General features: G+C 37.7%; 1 protein-coding gene across 1 annotated transcript in view; it reads left to right on the forward strand.

Annotated features, from left to right (window-relative positions):
* The window catches only part of MMS22L (MMS22-like, DNA repair protein), an 89,461-nt gene extending 72,932 nt beyond the window's left edge, over positions 1-16,529 (forward strand). Inside the window, exons 17-25 of the mRNA XM_010006326.1 lie at positions 90-232; positions 994-1,136; positions 1,279-1,438; positions 3,721-3,890; positions 9,464-9,675; positions 11,805-11,971; positions 13,680-13,776; positions 14,886-15,053; positions 16,448-16,529. Of these exons, the coding sequence (XP_010004628.1) occupies positions 90-232; positions 994-1,136; positions 1,279-1,438; positions 3,721-3,890; positions 9,464-9,675; positions 11,805-11,971; positions 13,680-13,776; positions 14,886-15,053; positions 16,448-16,529 (1,342 nt within the window). The remainder of the gene's footprint in view (positions 1-89; positions 233-993; positions 1,137-1,278; positions 1,439-3,720; positions 3,891-9,463; positions 9,676-11,804; positions 11,972-13,679; positions 13,777-14,885; positions 15,054-16,447) is intronic.
* Positions 16,530-16,732: the final 203 nt, after the last annotated feature.

The raw sequence follows: 16,732 nt of genomic DNA on the forward strand, positions 1-16,732 counted from the left end.
TTGTCTACAGCCAAATGAGACCCATTGCCCCCTTTTTGCATACTTTTATTAGATCCCTTTCCCTTTTCCTTCCTCTTCTACCTATACAGTGCACTGTGTGAAGCTTTTTCTAGTATGGGATATACATCCTATGAAGCTCTGACGATACGTTCTTGGTTTCGATGCATTTTGCAAATGTTCCTAGATCAGCCGAGTGGTTTGCTGGCCAAGACAGATGCTGAGAGAACAGTTGGTAAGTGTTCACATTTCCCTAATGTTTGCAGTAATGATTCTATATTGCAAAACTGGCAAACATTTTCAGCTAATTACAAAATGTATTTTTGTTTGTATTCCTTTACTTTTACCTAATTACAAAATGTGTTTCCTTACGCTGCTTGTGCTATTTATTGATAGTTTGCCTGCTCTGCATATGACAAATTTATCACAAAGATAAAAGGGCTTGTTTCCTTGGAAGCAAAGAACAAAAAACTTGCTCCCAAGGAGACAAGCTATTTTTTCCCCATGGAGAAACTGCTCTGAAAAAAGTGAAAATCTGAAATAAATAGTCAGAAATCATGCTGTGAGTGCCCTGAAATAAAACAAACAAATAAATAAATAAATGCAGTTGCAGGTAATTCTTCCCATTTCTGTATTGGATGTTTGCCTTTCTTAGAGCAATACTTTATCACTTATTCTGTAAAACACCACAATTCTAATTATCTGTAGGACACATCTTCCAGTGACTGTTTTTCATACACATTTTGTAGATTTTTAAGAAAACCACCAGTAAAAGATAGTTATCCATACTTAATGCTCTTCATTCTCCTATAGCTGTATTAGAAAAACAAGTAGTCTGGACACACATTCTTTGCCTAGAGAGATGCAGTCAGTTGCAGAATCCTTCTATTTTAGATATTTTAAAATAATGTTTCATTGTATCATTTTGGGACTAAAGTAAATGGAGAAGTGTGACTGTATACTATATTTACTGCTGTGCTTTCTTGTAACCATCAGGGAAAGCCTACATGGAGCAGCTCACTGAAATGACAAGACTGATTTTTAAACTCTCAGAAGTAGAAAACATTCTTTCAAAGGCTCATGTTGAAGAGTCAGTTTTCAAGCAAGACCCTAAAAATGCTCTTGTCCAATTTATTAAGGTACTGTACATCTCTGTCTTGGATTCATAGGACTATTTCGGTGAAAAGGAACTATGTATCGGGTTTTGTGTGTACAAAAAGAAATTACACTAACCTCTTGAGAGACTTACTTATATTTATTTCAATGTTTTTGCTTTCTTAGGCTGTTGGTAGAGCTTACAGTGGCCTTCAGACCCTCTCTGAGAAATCTGCCATGGTAGCCAAGACCCTGGAGTATTTAGGTGATGTATTAAAGTATGTAAAACCTTATCTGAAGGTAAAAGGACCACCAGAAGGTCTGCAGCTTACATATTGGATCATAGGTAATTACTTTGCAACCTCTTTTATTTTAGGAAATACTGTTAAGGAATCGGTAAAACATGTCTTTTAGCACTTTTATATGTATATACACTGTTCATTTTAATGTTTGAAAAAAGTAACGTCACCAAGATGTTACAGTTGGATATTTTGGTTTCTTCTGCTGACTTTCTTTGGATTTTATCCTGATGTCTAACCTCCTTGTGTGTAGTGTGTTTGTTTTTTTTAATTACTCCTGCAAATCAGTATTTTCAAAAGTAAGATGTTCTCAGATCCTTTACCACTGAGAACCACCTCTTTTACCTGAAGAAACCCAGAAACAACACAGGCAGTGAAGGAGTATTTCCTGGGGTGATGATAGTGGGCAGGTTGGCTTAGGAATGTAATTTGCTTCCTTTTAGAACTGCTTTTCTTACATATACTCTGTGCTTCATGAAAGCTCAAATTCTGGTCTTTGTACATTAAAATGTGGAACCACTGATACAATGGAAAAATAAGAGTGCTCTTTATCATGAAAGAATATGCCAGTCTTGACCCACTTACCTTTAAAAATAGGGTAAGCTTTATGTATCTTAAAGGCAGAGGTAATGATTTGCATGTAGACACAGTAGACACCATGATTGTAAGGAGGATAGGAATAAGCATGATGAAGATGCAAAAGGTGCATCAAATGGAATGGAATTTGAGTTTTGTAAAGCACTTTTTTATTGCAAGATCTGTGTATTTTGATACACAAGACATGTCAAATTAAATGCTTTTAGATAGACAGTTGTTGAGTTTGGAACGTTGTAAAGTAATTTTAGATTGGTATTTTCATTTCTGTTTTTGCAGTAGGAAACAATCAATCTTCAGCCATACTGCTGTGGTGAGAATTTGTCCTTTTTTTTTTAGTTAAGAAAACATTCAAAAGGCTTAAAATAAAAAATATTTAAGTGTATTTTCAAACACTTTCTCACATGCTGTGGGCTTGTTAAATTATAAGGACAAAACAAGTAACTTAATAGATCTAAACACCTCCTGTCTGTGGTCAGATTGTCTCTTCTACTGTCCCATACATCACAGCAGTGATAACAGGAGGAGCACTTCTGGCTGGAATGAGCATGTTTCTTTCAAAGCAGGAAGCTTAGACAACATTATTAGAAGTATTGTTAAGTAATCATTCTCTTTCTCTATGATTGATCATTGTGTTTTCTTTCACTCCACAAGATTAATGTTGTTTTGTGTTGTTTTTAGAGATGGTAATGAATGACTTTTATAGATGATGATATCCTGTAACAGCCTGCTTTTGGTCTCCCATTATTTTCCAGATCTTAAACTTATTTTCTTGGGATATTCTCATGTTTTCAACTTGGCAAACTTTTTCTTGCTTCTAATTAAAGATAAAGTTAAGAATGTCTGTGGGAACTACTACACAGGAATCTTGTTCTATTTTAGCTGTATTTTGAGTATTAACACTGAAGAGTCTAGAGTCATTTTCTCAAGAAAAATGACACCTCACCTGCAATAAAGTTGTTTCTCAAAGTTAGGGTATTTACACATACAACACCTTTTTACATGTATTAATTTTTTTTGCATCAAAAAAGAAGATCTTAAAACTGACCGAAAGCTGTGCAAGTGATCCAATAATGTGTTGATAACAAGAACAATGTTCTGAGGCTTTCATTCTGTGAAATGAGAGCCCACAAAAATCTGCAGGGAGCATGCTGGTTTAGTGGAGTTGGCTGCGCCTCATTATTTTTAATTGCTGAATTAGGTGCATTAAATACAATGTGAGAGATATTGAATGCTTTCCTAACATTGAATTGCTGTGTGAATAGTGGCTGATGTGGCCACAGGGGTGTTAGATAAATGTGAAGGGAAGGCAAAGACAGTGTCTTTCTGTAAAAATGCACACACTGAGGTTAAAATTGAGGTGCACATGTGCTGATTGCAGTAGTGTTGAGTATCAAGTTCACTTAATTCTTCTGCAGGAATGAGAGAAACTGTCCTTTCTTTAGCATTACTCTTCCTAAAGCAGCTTCACTTGCCTAGAAACTTGTAATATATTGAATCAAACTAGTATTTTCATTTTGTTGAATTGTTAATGGACTTGAATCAGCTTGACTGGGCTTCTTCTTGGGGGATACCGTGGAATGAGTACATGGGAGCGAGACATTTCAATTGCTGTTGATTATCTAATTTAACATAGTAGCCTCTTTAGGCTTTCTTAATTATTTTTTTTCCTGACTGTAAATTGCTTTGGAATTTCCTGGTGGTTTTTTTTAATTTTTTATTTTTTTTCCAACAGGATGTCTAGTAAAGTTCTGGGCACCAATACTGGCAACTTCCAAAGCTCAGCAACTCTTGTTCCGCATCGTGGATTGCTTACTGCTGCCACACTCTGTGCTCCAGCAGGACAAAGAGCTGCCTGTGGCTTTGCTGTCTGCCATTCAGGAAAGCCTACCTCTTTATCTCCAGGTAAATACCTGAACTGGATTAGCAGACAAATGTGTCTTCAGCAAAAGATTCATATTGCAGAGGATGTTTTCTTTTTCGCTAGCATGAATGGCATGTCATATGGAAGTGAATATAATGATATGCAGAACAGGACTTGCTTTGCAGCTCTGTAGGTATCTTCAGAAGTTATATACATGTAGGACCATCCGGACACTGATACTACCACTGAGTGTGACTGCTTGCTAACTTAGTATTTAAGTCAGAGTGTGCTGTTTCTTTATAGTCTGCACATAGGGATGTAACTTTAAGATGAAGCCACTCAAGTTAGTTCTGAAGTTCAAGTGTTGTGGACCCATGTTTCATGTTGTCTTTGACAGTTTCTGATTTCCTGACCTCACAGTGATGCTCTTCAGCAGTTTGTTGCACAGTCCATGTGCTTTCTGGCTAAGCTAGATGATCTTATTGACCAAATAGTTTATTTTAGACAAATGCTGCTTCTAGAAGACTATTAATTCTTTAATTTGACTGACACTTCTAGGGAGAGGAGACAGAGACTTATTTTTCTTATTCAGTATGGAACTTCTACATTTTACTTGCATTTGCACAGTTCCACCATTTTTTAAGTGCTTCAATTTACTTCATTCCAAAGTACTTCCCTTTTATTTGGGAAAGTGGAAAAATTCTGATTCTGATCATCTCAAAATGTAGGTATTTCAATATCAGTAAAAAAAAATAATTATCTAAGGACTGTTTCTGAGCTCCTTTGAGACTGAATGGTTTTTAGGCATTCTCTGACTTCTCAGGTTATCTATTTCACAGTTGGTTTAAGCCAACCTGGCTTAAGGCTACATTCATTCCCTTTCACCCCCATGTGCATTCCCATTTAATTTGCTTTAATGATTTTGTGAATATGGGATGACTCCAATTTGTGAGCTGATTCAAATAGTAAGGAGCCCTACAAAACAAACAAGCAAACCTCAAAACCCAAATGGACACAGAAGGAAACCATGTAGACATGATGGAAGAAAAGACAGAAACAACATCCTCTGTAAATAACCTCACTAACAATAACAACCTTGACTAACTTATGCTGCTGGTGAAATGTATGATCAAACTCTCCTTGAGTGGCTGCAGTGGTATTTCAGTGCAGGAGTCCTAATTCACCCTAATGTTAGACAAACATTGTTCTGTAGATCTGTCCATGTTAATACTCTAGTTACAACTTAATCCCTTGGCAGTTAAATGAAAATAAAGTAACAGAAATTCAGAGACTATGCAAAATATCTTCTTATACATGCAAATTCTTTATTCATAGTCAAAGCATAAAAGCTCTTGAGTAGCATTTCTACTCAGGGGTCTTTTCAATTCTCTTTTCTTCTCTTTTCTCTTTTCTCCCTAGTCTTCTGAAAAGTTCCAGGCTCCATCTCAATCTTCTCTTCTTCTTTTGTTCTTAATTCTCCTTCTTCAGCTCCTTCAGTGTGTGCTGCTCCTCCTTTGTCCAAAAAACCTTCTTAGATCTCAGGAAGTGTATTAGTTAGCAAGCGATGGTTTGCAGAACTTCCCTCTTTCCTGAGCTTTTACAACTAATCTTAATGTGATTTATTTGATCCTTTGATGTGGCTTTTGAAAAGGATTTGAGATCAGCCTTAGTAGCAGGTAATTAATTTCCCACATTCATTGATGCAGCAATCTTATAGATCCTATTGAATTTCTGAATTGTATAGGAAAAGATTCCCCAAACAGTCATGTATCCCATGGGATGGTGATGCAACTGGCCCCACAACGTGAAAATGGGAACAGTGTTGTTGTCACTGTCCTGCACTAAGAGAGGGCATCCCCTTTATTCGTCATCCTAAAATGGCAGAGGGCAAATTTTCTTCTCTTAGGACAACACACAAAGCTCCTTCTTCTCTCCCTAAGCATAGTTCACAAGTCATCCAAACTGATCCCACCCTCTCTCACCACTCCCCCAGACCTACAGGTTTATTTTTAATAAATCAAAATGACAGGCTTTGTTTAATTTTGCACAATTTTATTTGTTATGTTTGTGTTTACTGTATATATATACATCTGGGCTATACAGCTGGGCCTTTTGACAGTTACTGGACAATTGTTCTCCACTATACATTGAACTTCACTAGAAGTTTCCTTCAAACTCAGTCACTGAGTCTGCCTTGTCAAAACAGGTTTAATTGAGCAACTTTTTAACCAGTATTTTTTTCTTGCCTAAAGGGTTAATTATTTCTTTCACTGTGCTCATCTCTTTTGATAACTTTTTTTGACCTAAGAAAGATTTTTGTTGGTATGTAACACCAGAATTGTCCTCAGAGTTACTTGAATGGTGGACTTCAGAAGGTAAAGCATGAAGAACATGAATGAACAGCTGTTTTATAATTTTGTGGGACTGTTCTTACTGATGAGATGGTGAGGCATGTGAACATCTAACATCAAGTATTTTGCGACTGTAAAAATAACTTGATTTGATTTGTGTGATAGTGAATTGCTGGAGCTTACCAAGGGAGATTTGGGAGTGGTTGATACTGCTCTTGGTTGGATTTCTTGCAGAATCATTTGGAGGTATTTTGGTATGCAATTACCAGTAATATGGGAAAGAACTGAAGCAGTGTACAGAACTTATTTGAGAGAAAAAATACTAGCCTAAGTATATCTTGCAGAATACAGTGTAGGTGCATGGAATAAGCATAATATACATAATGATGGGAAAGATGCGATACCCCGCTTGATTTATCAGCATTAATCCTGTCCAAACACAGAAGATGGTTATTTCTATCTAAATACAGGAGAGTGGTGAAAGAGCTTAATTCTAAGTAGTTTCTTAGCACATACATTTTCCAGTGATTTTAATGGGCCTGTGCAGGCTCAGCATTTGTCAAGAGATCAGACCTTAAAAGCCCTCCTGTGAGACCTATCTGTGGTCCAATATTTGAGCAAGCTTATTAATACATTTGGTGAATTATAGTATGTGTTTAATAGCTATTGTACAACACTAATTGGTGAACAGCAGATTTATTCCAAAAGCAGGACTGATATTATAAGTCATCATTAGGTAGCTTGGCATTTCTGCAGTGAATAGTTCCAGTAATCCACACTAATCTGTTCTTCGCTCCCCACAGGTGATTTACAGATATGTGGATAAATCAGAAGAAAGAGGCAGCTCTGGCCACAAAAGGTTCCTGCAGGAACCAGTTGCCCTTCTGCTAAAATGAGGAGCAGGTGTTGTTGTGCCTCTCTGCTCCCCTTAAAATGCCTTTGTTTTGTTTTGTTTTAAACCTCAGAAGATGGCTAAAGAACATAGTTAAGAAAAAAAAAGAGGGTTGCTCTATCAACCCTTTAAACTCCACCTGTTTTGTAGGGGTTGTCCTAGGGGTCTGATGTGATTAATTTCTGGATCTCTGATCCAGAATTGCAGTCCAGTAGCATGTGTTTCTTTGCTCTCCCATACAGCTTCCTTCATCTCTATGAATTACTGGTAGGATTCAAAAGAAGAAAGTTCTATGTGATTTCCTTGTAATCACATGCTTGGCCAGCACTGCCTGGGATGTTTTTTCATTGTACTCAGACTTGCAGCTACTGTTCAGTGTTGGGAATTCATCCCTTGTGCCACTTGGGATATGGCATTGTCAGACCTCCTGCAGGTCTGTTGCTCTCTGCACTCTGTTAGAAAATGGAGTCCAAAATAAAGAACACAATGTTGAACTGAAGTTAATGGGCCTCCATGTCTGAAAGAGAAATCCAAGTTCCTTTCTGGAAATTTTCAGGGAACAGTAGAAGTGTCAAGGTCAAAGGTCTGTGGTGCTTCCTTAAGAGCTTTGATGCTGTAGATGTGCCCTTCATGTGTGAGGACTTTATCATGGATTTTTCTACTATGTAGCAGAGAAGGTTTTTATGTTTTGGGATGATTTTCTGGTTCCCAACAAAATGGAAGATAATTTTCCTCACTGTTGTCTCACTGGAAAAAAATGGTTGTATCTTGGAAGCCTTTGGTGCTAATCTTGTAACTTTCATTAGGAAAAATTATGAGGAACCTTATTGAAGAAAGAATTTTGGTATTAATACAAGGTTTTTAAAATTACACCTTTTTTGAACAGCAGCATCTCTGCCTGACCCACTAAAAAGGAACCTGGAATCCTTTCTAAATAAAACGAGGAGGGCTGCCTACAGTAAGTTTTCAGGCAGGTCCTGAAGCACCTCATTTCTTGAAATCCCACGTTGCCTGTATTTATTTACTGTGGAACCAAAAGTGGGAACTCCCTCTTTCAAGAAAGTGCCAAGATGACCCTCAGCTATGTCAGCTTTTTCTTCCTGAAAGAGTTCTGTCATGTTGACACAAACAGGCATAGATAGATTAAAATCTTTTGGAGGAGGGACTCGTATGCAAAAATCAACAGAAATACTGTTAGTCAATAGCTGGGGAAAAAAAGCAGCTCTCAGATATTTCTGCATTTTATGTCTTCAAGACTTGGAACTATTCATTCATATATTAGGGAGATTAGTTTACCTCAGCAACCATCAGTATTCAGGCAGATACTCCTACAAGACTGGAGTCTGGATTGTAATGCATGTGGAAGTTTGAAGTAGTGTTGAAGTTGCTGTCTTAGGGAGCTCTCTGCTTGAACTTATTTCATGCTATTATTCTTGGTGGACAAAATGAATGTGAAAACTCTAAATTCTCTTGAGGCTTCTATTTGTGCTGCTGACTGTGACCCTTGTGATAAGAGTCACTGGACTTTTTTTTTCTTAGTGATTTGTTGTTCCTTTCAGTAATCAAAGGAAGGGGAAGGAAGCTTAACTTTCTATCATAGAAACTTGTATCAGCAAGAATCCGACTTATTTTTTTTCAGAGACATACCATGAATATGTTGTGTAACTATTGGTAGTGTTTAGATAGGCACTTTCTGGGCAAGTTTAAGCTTTTATTTTAGATTGTTCTCTGACATCAAGCTAGCTTATATTGGAAAAAACATGACAGTTTTAGCCTTCCCTTACACAGATTTTTAAAAAAATCTCTAGATCCCTTATAAGTGTTGCCTATTTTACCCTAATTTGTTTACACTATGAGCAACATTTTTCTTGTCAAACCACAATTCTACATACTCCTTTTTCTGCTATGTCATTTATACAAAGATATGACATTGTGCTTTACAAACAGATGAGGTGTTTTCTCTTTCTCCCTTCATAAACACTGATGACTAATACACTTTGCTAGACTGCAGACAGAGTTGAAAAGAAATGTGCAGCTCTTGGGCACAAACACTTTCTCAGGTCTGAAATGCCACGTTTTTCTTTCAAATTTGAAAGGGAGCTTGTGTGTCCCAAAGCTTATCTTCCAAGTATATTAGTAGAGTAAAATATTTTTGTCTCCTCTGAGAGCCTTGCCCTTGCACAGTTTTAAGTTGTGGACCATCATATCTGCAGCAAATGACTGATACTTTTTTGTCATGCAGTGGCTGCTCTGCCTGCAGCAGTTCACACAGAGTGGAGTGAGTACTTAACCTACAATTGTTCAGGTTTTATTCAAACATATTGTTAAAAATGCATTCAGTTTCTCACTTTCACATTTTTTTCTTCCACAGGGCCTGTCCTTTGTATGCTGTCAGTCCCAAGCACAGGGTGCTTATTTGAATCAGCTGCTTGGGAACATTATTCTACAGTATTTTGGACGATTTCTCCCTTCTTCTCCAACTGCACTTGGAGCTGGACAGCATCCTATGCTGACTGCTTTATGCAGCTCCATTACAGCCCCCCAGGTGCTCCGTCTACGGAAGACCACTCTACATGTCATAAAGTAAGGACCTGTGAAGTAACAAACCTATCACTTATTCTTCAGGTTTCATAAATAGCCAATGAGAAAGGGGATGCCACTTTTCTCCTCAGTTAACTGATCATATAGCTGTGGGAAAAGCTTGCAAATTGTTGGGCACGGAGCAAAGGAAGAACACTGTGTCTAGAGCAGGGCAGTAAACATGGGAAGATCTGGAAACCAGTGAGACATTGAGGATGGAGGTTCTAGACTATAAGAAAAAATATTGCATGGAGCCACATGAAAAGCATGTCTTTTTCTATAAAAAAGATACTGAGGTGTATATGTGGAAATTTTGGGGTGTGAGAAGAGGAAGACAATACTTGTTAACTGTGCCATCATTATGTGTTACCAGCAGCTATAAATGTTGGGTCCCTGCTGCTGAAAAGCCAGAGCTTTGTTTTATGTACTGCAGAACAGGGAACAATTTGCACTTTTTCTCTGTGTTGGGAGAGGAATTAAAGCCCCTCAAATATAAGGTGATTGCTTATACTTTTCTTTGTTAATGACTGTGCATACATGTTGATTAAAAGAATTTCAGTGTTGATCTTGGGTAAATATAACAGGCAATCCTGTCAGTAAAGCTTGTTTATCACATATTAAGAGAGTGAATTAAGATTTCACAATCTGAGTTCTGACATGTTTTTAACTTAAAAATACTCAAAGTTTGTCATATTAACAAAGTTATTTTTATTACTATGTGTGAACTTTTAAGATTGATAGTGAAAAGAAAGTTCTGAAAGTGCAGTGGCACTTGGAGACTTGTTTAGTGATCTGGGAAGAATATGTTAGAACTGAGCAGGGATTACAAACTGGTGGGTGGTTAGGAGGCAGTCAGGAGGTCTATGGGTAAATATGTACAGAGTTTACTAACTGTTTTGATGTATGAAAGCTAGTGAATATCTTGCAGCTGCACAGAGGGTCAGAGTTGTATTATCCAGGTCAAAGAGCTATTTTAGTGGAAAAACACCCCAAAAAAATGTTCATTGTAATTTACAATTTTCATTGTAAATGAATGGGATAGAAGATCTCAGAGCTCTAATATTAAAATGAGTAAGACCACATGAGACAAGGAATACAGGAGTGTTCCAACTTTCATTTCCCCCAAGTTACACCAGTGCTGTGAAGCTGTGCAATGATCTCAGAAATCAGATCTCAAAAAAATAGATCTCAGAAAGTCAGGTTTAATTTGAAAGCTGTAGAAGCAGGTCTTAGGATGTTTTAAAAAAGATTTTTAACTGATGCATTACTCAGTAAAAATGCATGTCTTGTTTGGGTAGCTAATGGTACCTAATATAAAATACATTAAAAGTTATTTTGCCCATTTTGAGGGTGCTCTGGCTAACTGATTAATACATTCTGGGTTCTTTTTACCTATACTTTTCTGTCCTGAAAAGGACACTGCCTTCAGGTTTCAGGAAACTAATCTGTAGTGTCAAATTATCAGTAGCACAGATACTTGTATCCCTTTGAGGAAAAATAACAAGCCAAATTGGACCACTTAATGATGTCAAAATTTGCTCTTGTTGCAGATTTAGAGGTGACATTTTATCTTTATGACTAATTTTATACTGGTCATGATTGTGTTAATTCTGACAGAGCAAAAGCAGACATTGGCTGTCCCATTACAACATACTGGTGACAAAAATAAAATACCAGTGCCAGTCTAACAGCAGAGCTGTTGCCACATATTGGATTGTGAATTGACAAAAGCACATAAAGCTAAATAAATAATTGTCCAAGAGTTGTATTTTGGATGTTGGTTTAGGGTGTTAGCATCTTGATTCTTCCATCTTTTTTGTGTTATTTTATGAAGCTGCCTTTATATTGTAACTTTTATAGTCATACTTGGCTTTTTAACCATAATTCTGGTAGCTTCTGTTTCTCACTTTCCTTACTAGAGGAGTCAGAAAGCATCACTGTCCTCTGATAAACTGGGAGTCTCTTCTAAGCCTAGGGCAAATAGAAACCATTAGTTAGGCCTAAATCAAGACAGAAATTGATTCAACAGGCATCCTGCTGACACGTTACAGTTATTTTAAGGTGTATGCTGCTTGCAATGAATGGAAAAAAATAAATCATAAGCTTTGTTTTGGTTTGCTTTGTCCTCCCAGTGAAAACTACATGCAGTTCAAAGGTATCGCCCCACCTCCTCGCCTGGCTTCAGTTCTTGCCTTCATTCTTGAAGTACTTCAGAGAACCCAGAGCACTGAACTGTGTGATATGGACTTAGTTCTCCCAGCCGTGTTGAAGTGCCTGGTATTGGTTAATGAGCCACAAGGTGAGCTGCTTGTTTGCTTTGCACCTCTGCACACCTCTTAAGATTTTTCTGCTGCTGAGCATCTTTCATCCCAATATTTAAGACCTTTAGATGAGGTGGATGAGATACTTCAGCCAGATAAACTGGACAAGCTTTCTTTTTTCATTAACTGTCTCCAAGAGGCAAAGAATTCCTGCTTCATTTCACTCTTTGATAAACTAATGGTCAACTTCTGTGGAATCAGAAGAGCATTTCCTTTCTCTCTGTCTTTCCCATCTCATTTCTCCCAGACTTGGTAACTGTGGAAGTTTTCTTGCACCTAAAGGTTGGAGACCAAATAAGACAATTGCATGTTCTCCCCATGGAGGCATTCTAAATGGATGCAAAGTAGTGTGTTGCTCTCTGAAGGCATCTTTGAGTCTTCTTTTAGTATGTTTTGTTTGGCAGTAAAAACTACTGTATTTTTAGCTTCTTAAAAAATGAAGCACTGTGTTCACCCCACAGTTGTATAATTCATGCAGTTAGTGGGTGTCAAGAAGAGTGGGCCAGTCTCTTTCCAGTGGTGCCTTGTGATAGGACAAGGGACAACGGACACAAACAAACACAGGAAGTTCCACCTCAACATGAGGAAGAACTTCTTTACTGTTAGAGTTAGAGAGCACTGGAATGCCCAGAGAGGTTGTGGAGTCTCCTTCTCTGGAGACTTTCAAGACATGTTTGGATGCCTTTCTGAGTGACCTGCCCTAGATTCAGTTCTGCTCTGGCAAGGGGGTTGGACTCCATGATCTTCAGAGGTCCCTTCCAACCCCGACCATTCTGTGACTCTATGTGCATGTGTGCATAAGCTCAACATTTCCACTTCTCACTGCCAGTAGAAGCATCAAGTAAAGTAGGAATTGACCTCTGACTTCTAGGAATTTTGTCTAGTAAAGTACTTTTTGATTCTGGCCTATAAAAGTTTCAAGGACAAGAAGTGCTTAGGGAGTTAGCTAAACCATCACACACCTTTCTTCCCCCTTTTGCCATCCCAGCCTTATCTGCCTGCAGGTGAAAGTTCCTGCCTTGCAATGTGCTGTGCAGTAGCTCAATGGATTGTGCTGCTCTGGCCACCAGCTCAACTGCCTGCCTAGGCAGGGCACTACCAAAGTCCTTGCAGCCCAGTTCCACCTTTATAAAGGAAGAGCTGAATCTTGCAACTTGAATATTTATTTGGAAACAAGAAGAAAATAGTGGGATTTAATGGTTATAGTTTGTTGTTGGTTTTTTTCCCCTTAAAAAATGAGGTAGGGTGGAATTCAGAACTCTACCCACTACTGAGAGTAAGGAGTAAATCTTTATACCTTAGGGCAGGATATATATTGCCATGACTGTTCTTCTTTTAATTCAAATAGGAATGTTTAAATAATACAAACAGAATTTTAATTTAAATAAAATCTCTATTTCTACTAAGTGTGTCTTTTTACTTGAAGAGACCACAGTGTACTTAAAAATCTGTATGTTTTAAGGATAATTGTGGTGAAAGTAAGACCTTGGCTAAAAGAACAGAATGAATCACAGATTTATGCAAATCTAACTAACTGCTCTCACAGTCATTTCCCTTGCATCAAAGTAGGAGAAAAGCTTTTGCTTTTTTTTTTTTCTCATTTAAAAATTGTAGTCTTCATGAAAGACATTCTCCAGATGGTCAGTTCAAGAGCTCTGTGTGAATCTTGTGATTTTTCTTTTACAGTTAAAAAAATATCTACAGACATTATACAGTGCATGGTAGAAGGCTGCCAAGCAGGGTCAGGAGGAGAACGTGCCACCCAGCTGACTTCAGTATTTAGGTAACCAGAAAAGATGCCAATTGGCAGTGAAGCTGCTGCAAGTCAATTGACAGCAAACATGTTTTTTTTAAATAACTAATTATCCTTAACATACTGCATTGTCACTTGTTTATGGTATTTAAATAAGGGTACTTTTGGCACGGGTTTTAAACATTGCTTCAGCAAGAGGCCAGAGCAAAAAAGCAGAAGAGAGAAACATACCTGCTTCCTCATGGATTAGGTGCTGTTTTGAAAGGTTTATAACAGAAAAGAATGTTGCTGCTACAATGGGAAACACGGTGTGAGGTGCTGAGAAAGATTTGCCTACCTGATTTGAAGTGCATATAATGGAGATCAAATCCTCATTAACAGACTTTGCTTTTTTTTTTTTCATTAATTGATTTTATTTTGTGTCATCAAAGAGGTCATTATAATGTAGAATACTTATTCCATACCTCTGCAAAATGAATCCTGTTTCTCACATGGGTACAGTAGAAGAGCTGCATGAACTGAGACCTGAAGGCATTTTGCAAACCTGAGCATTGGTGCTGTCTTTGGTCCTGTCTGGATGAAAGCTCCAGAGAGACTCACTGCAGTAAGGATGGATGTTTCATCCCTAGGGTGTTTCTTCTGATTAAAATGTAATCTATGGTCTTTAAAGACCTCAGACCCCCAAGGAAGTAAAATGGGTGTGTTTCTACCTGCTGGGCTGCCCTGCTTAAGATCCAGTGGAGATTTGCAAGAAATGCTAACATTATTTCTTCAGACTGCACTCTAGATCTCTTGTTTTGATTATCATTTTCTTGTTGTTGTAAATAATAAATACATATTTTAGGTTTGCATTCACACAGACATTACAAAGCGAAGTGCTCTGCAACAAGTCAGCCCTGGTGAAACAGCAGCAGGATCTGACAATTTGCTTGAAAAGAAACCTGTGGGATTTTCAGGATTAGCCTTCAAAAGCAGAGCCTTGCTTAGAGGAAGTATTCCACGTCGAGTCGTTCAGTGTAACAATATGAAAATTGTCATGCAGACAGATTGCTTGTTCTGATGAGACTCTTCAGTTGTTCTTGGCATGTTCTCTGCATCTAGTTCTGACCTTGCATTCTGTGCCTCTGTGTCCCCCTCAGGCAGTTTATCCAGGACTACACTGCTGTGTATGATCACCGGGTTTTCAGCATACTGGGAACAGTGGCAGTCTTGGATCAGACATTAGTTACCAGCCTGATTCCCACCATCACACAGGTTCTGAAGGATTCCGAGCACAAACAAGGTCTTGGAAGAAATACTGCACTGAGGTTTGATTTTTATTTTTTTTAATACTGCTTTTTGACAAGGAGCAGTAGAGTTTTATTCTCTTGAAAGCAAGCAATGTTAGACAGCAGCACAGATGCTCAAAATTGAGTGATCTTTAGGTGTGCTCAGCCAGAAATCTCCCCTCACTCAGGCCTTTCATGGATTTAAGCCATCTATATTTGCTAAATATTTTCAGAGATGCTTTGACACTAGAGCTACAGACATCAGCAGAGTTTATGTGAAGCTGAGTTGCCTCTGCTCACTACCCTGTATCTTGCAAAATAGAACAAAGAATTTCTGCTCCAGAGAATTTTCCTGTCAGTCCCTATTTTAGGGACAGTATGTACTGTTTTTACTCCTGAAATATATACTTGGAGATCATGGAAGAGCTTAACTTCTTTTAGACTCATCATTTAATGTACATATTATCTCATCTGTTGTTGATTTTTATATTAATAATTTTTATTTGAAATGTGCTTCATTACCCAGCAGTCTAAGGTGATCCATGAACATTTTACTGTAAGAACACTAAGAACTGATTTTCTCTTCTGGCCACTTAATAACATTATGCTAGCATATTATATGCAATTATTGTAGACATGAACTACAAACCCATATATGTATCTATATATATATGTATATACACATGAAAGAAAGAAGTTCAGAAGTTGCATTAGGTGGTGATGTCCAGTTTTACTATTGCAAGGAACTAGTATGAAAACTGCAGTTTTGTTTGCTTCAGTTAAAATTTCATTTAAAAGATGTATAATTAGAATAGACTTAAATGTTAGAGACTGTACTTTTACAATAAATACATTGTCTAGGTTGGAAAGTATTAGAATGACCTTCAGGTGAAAAGTCTTGCAAATGTATACACACTCTTCTGGAAAATCCACCTGAGTGCCAGTCCCCTTCTGAGTTCCAGGTTTATGATAAAATGGTCATTGCCCTTTGGTGAGGTTGATGGCCTAGATCTGTGCCAGTCTGCACCCTGTCTGTTGCCAGTGGCTCACATCACTGTGCTGTAGCATGAGTCACAGAGAGATTTCATATGCACAAATGAGATAGCAAACATGAGGAAGTCTGAATGCCCATCTCATCTTGGAAATTCCATGTTTTAAAATTAAAACCTATGTATTTCACAGCAGTTCACTAAGCAAGCAGACCTCTGAGCATCTTCACTACACTTGCAGCCATAAACAATGCATTCCTCATTCTTTGAATGCATAAATGCTAAAAATTCACAGCAAACTAGAAATTTGAATAAAGGGGGGAAGGGGGGCGTTAGTGTTTTTAATATCCCAATATGTAAACAATGTGTTCGGAAATGGTGTGTTTTTACTTTAAGGATGTGTGAGATTAAGTAACATGTTACATCCTGTTGTTTTTTCAACAGAGAAGCCTATAAAAGACTCTTATCTTACCTCTCAGAAGCTGGACAAAATGAGATACAAAAACTGGAAAATGAGACAGGTTAGCAGTGTGCTGGGGATTAATCCTTTCCTCTTCAATGTTCTGACACTGTGGATACCTAAAACTGCACTCTGCAACACACCAACCAACTTCTTTATCTTTACAATTTCAATACATTTCTCCGTGTTGTGGGCTTTTCCCCCCAAGTGATGTATTAATTTTAATAATGTCTGTGGCATTTGAATATTGTCATGTGTCTGAAGAGGAA

Source organism: Chaetura pelagica, unplaced genomic scaffold, assembly GCF_000747805.2.
Source record: "Chaetura pelagica isolate M959 unplaced genomic scaffold, ChaPel_1.0 scaffold399, whole genome shotgun sequence".
Lineage (NCBI taxonomy): Eukaryota > Metazoa > Chordata > Aves > Apodiformes > Apodidae > Chaetura > Chaetura pelagica.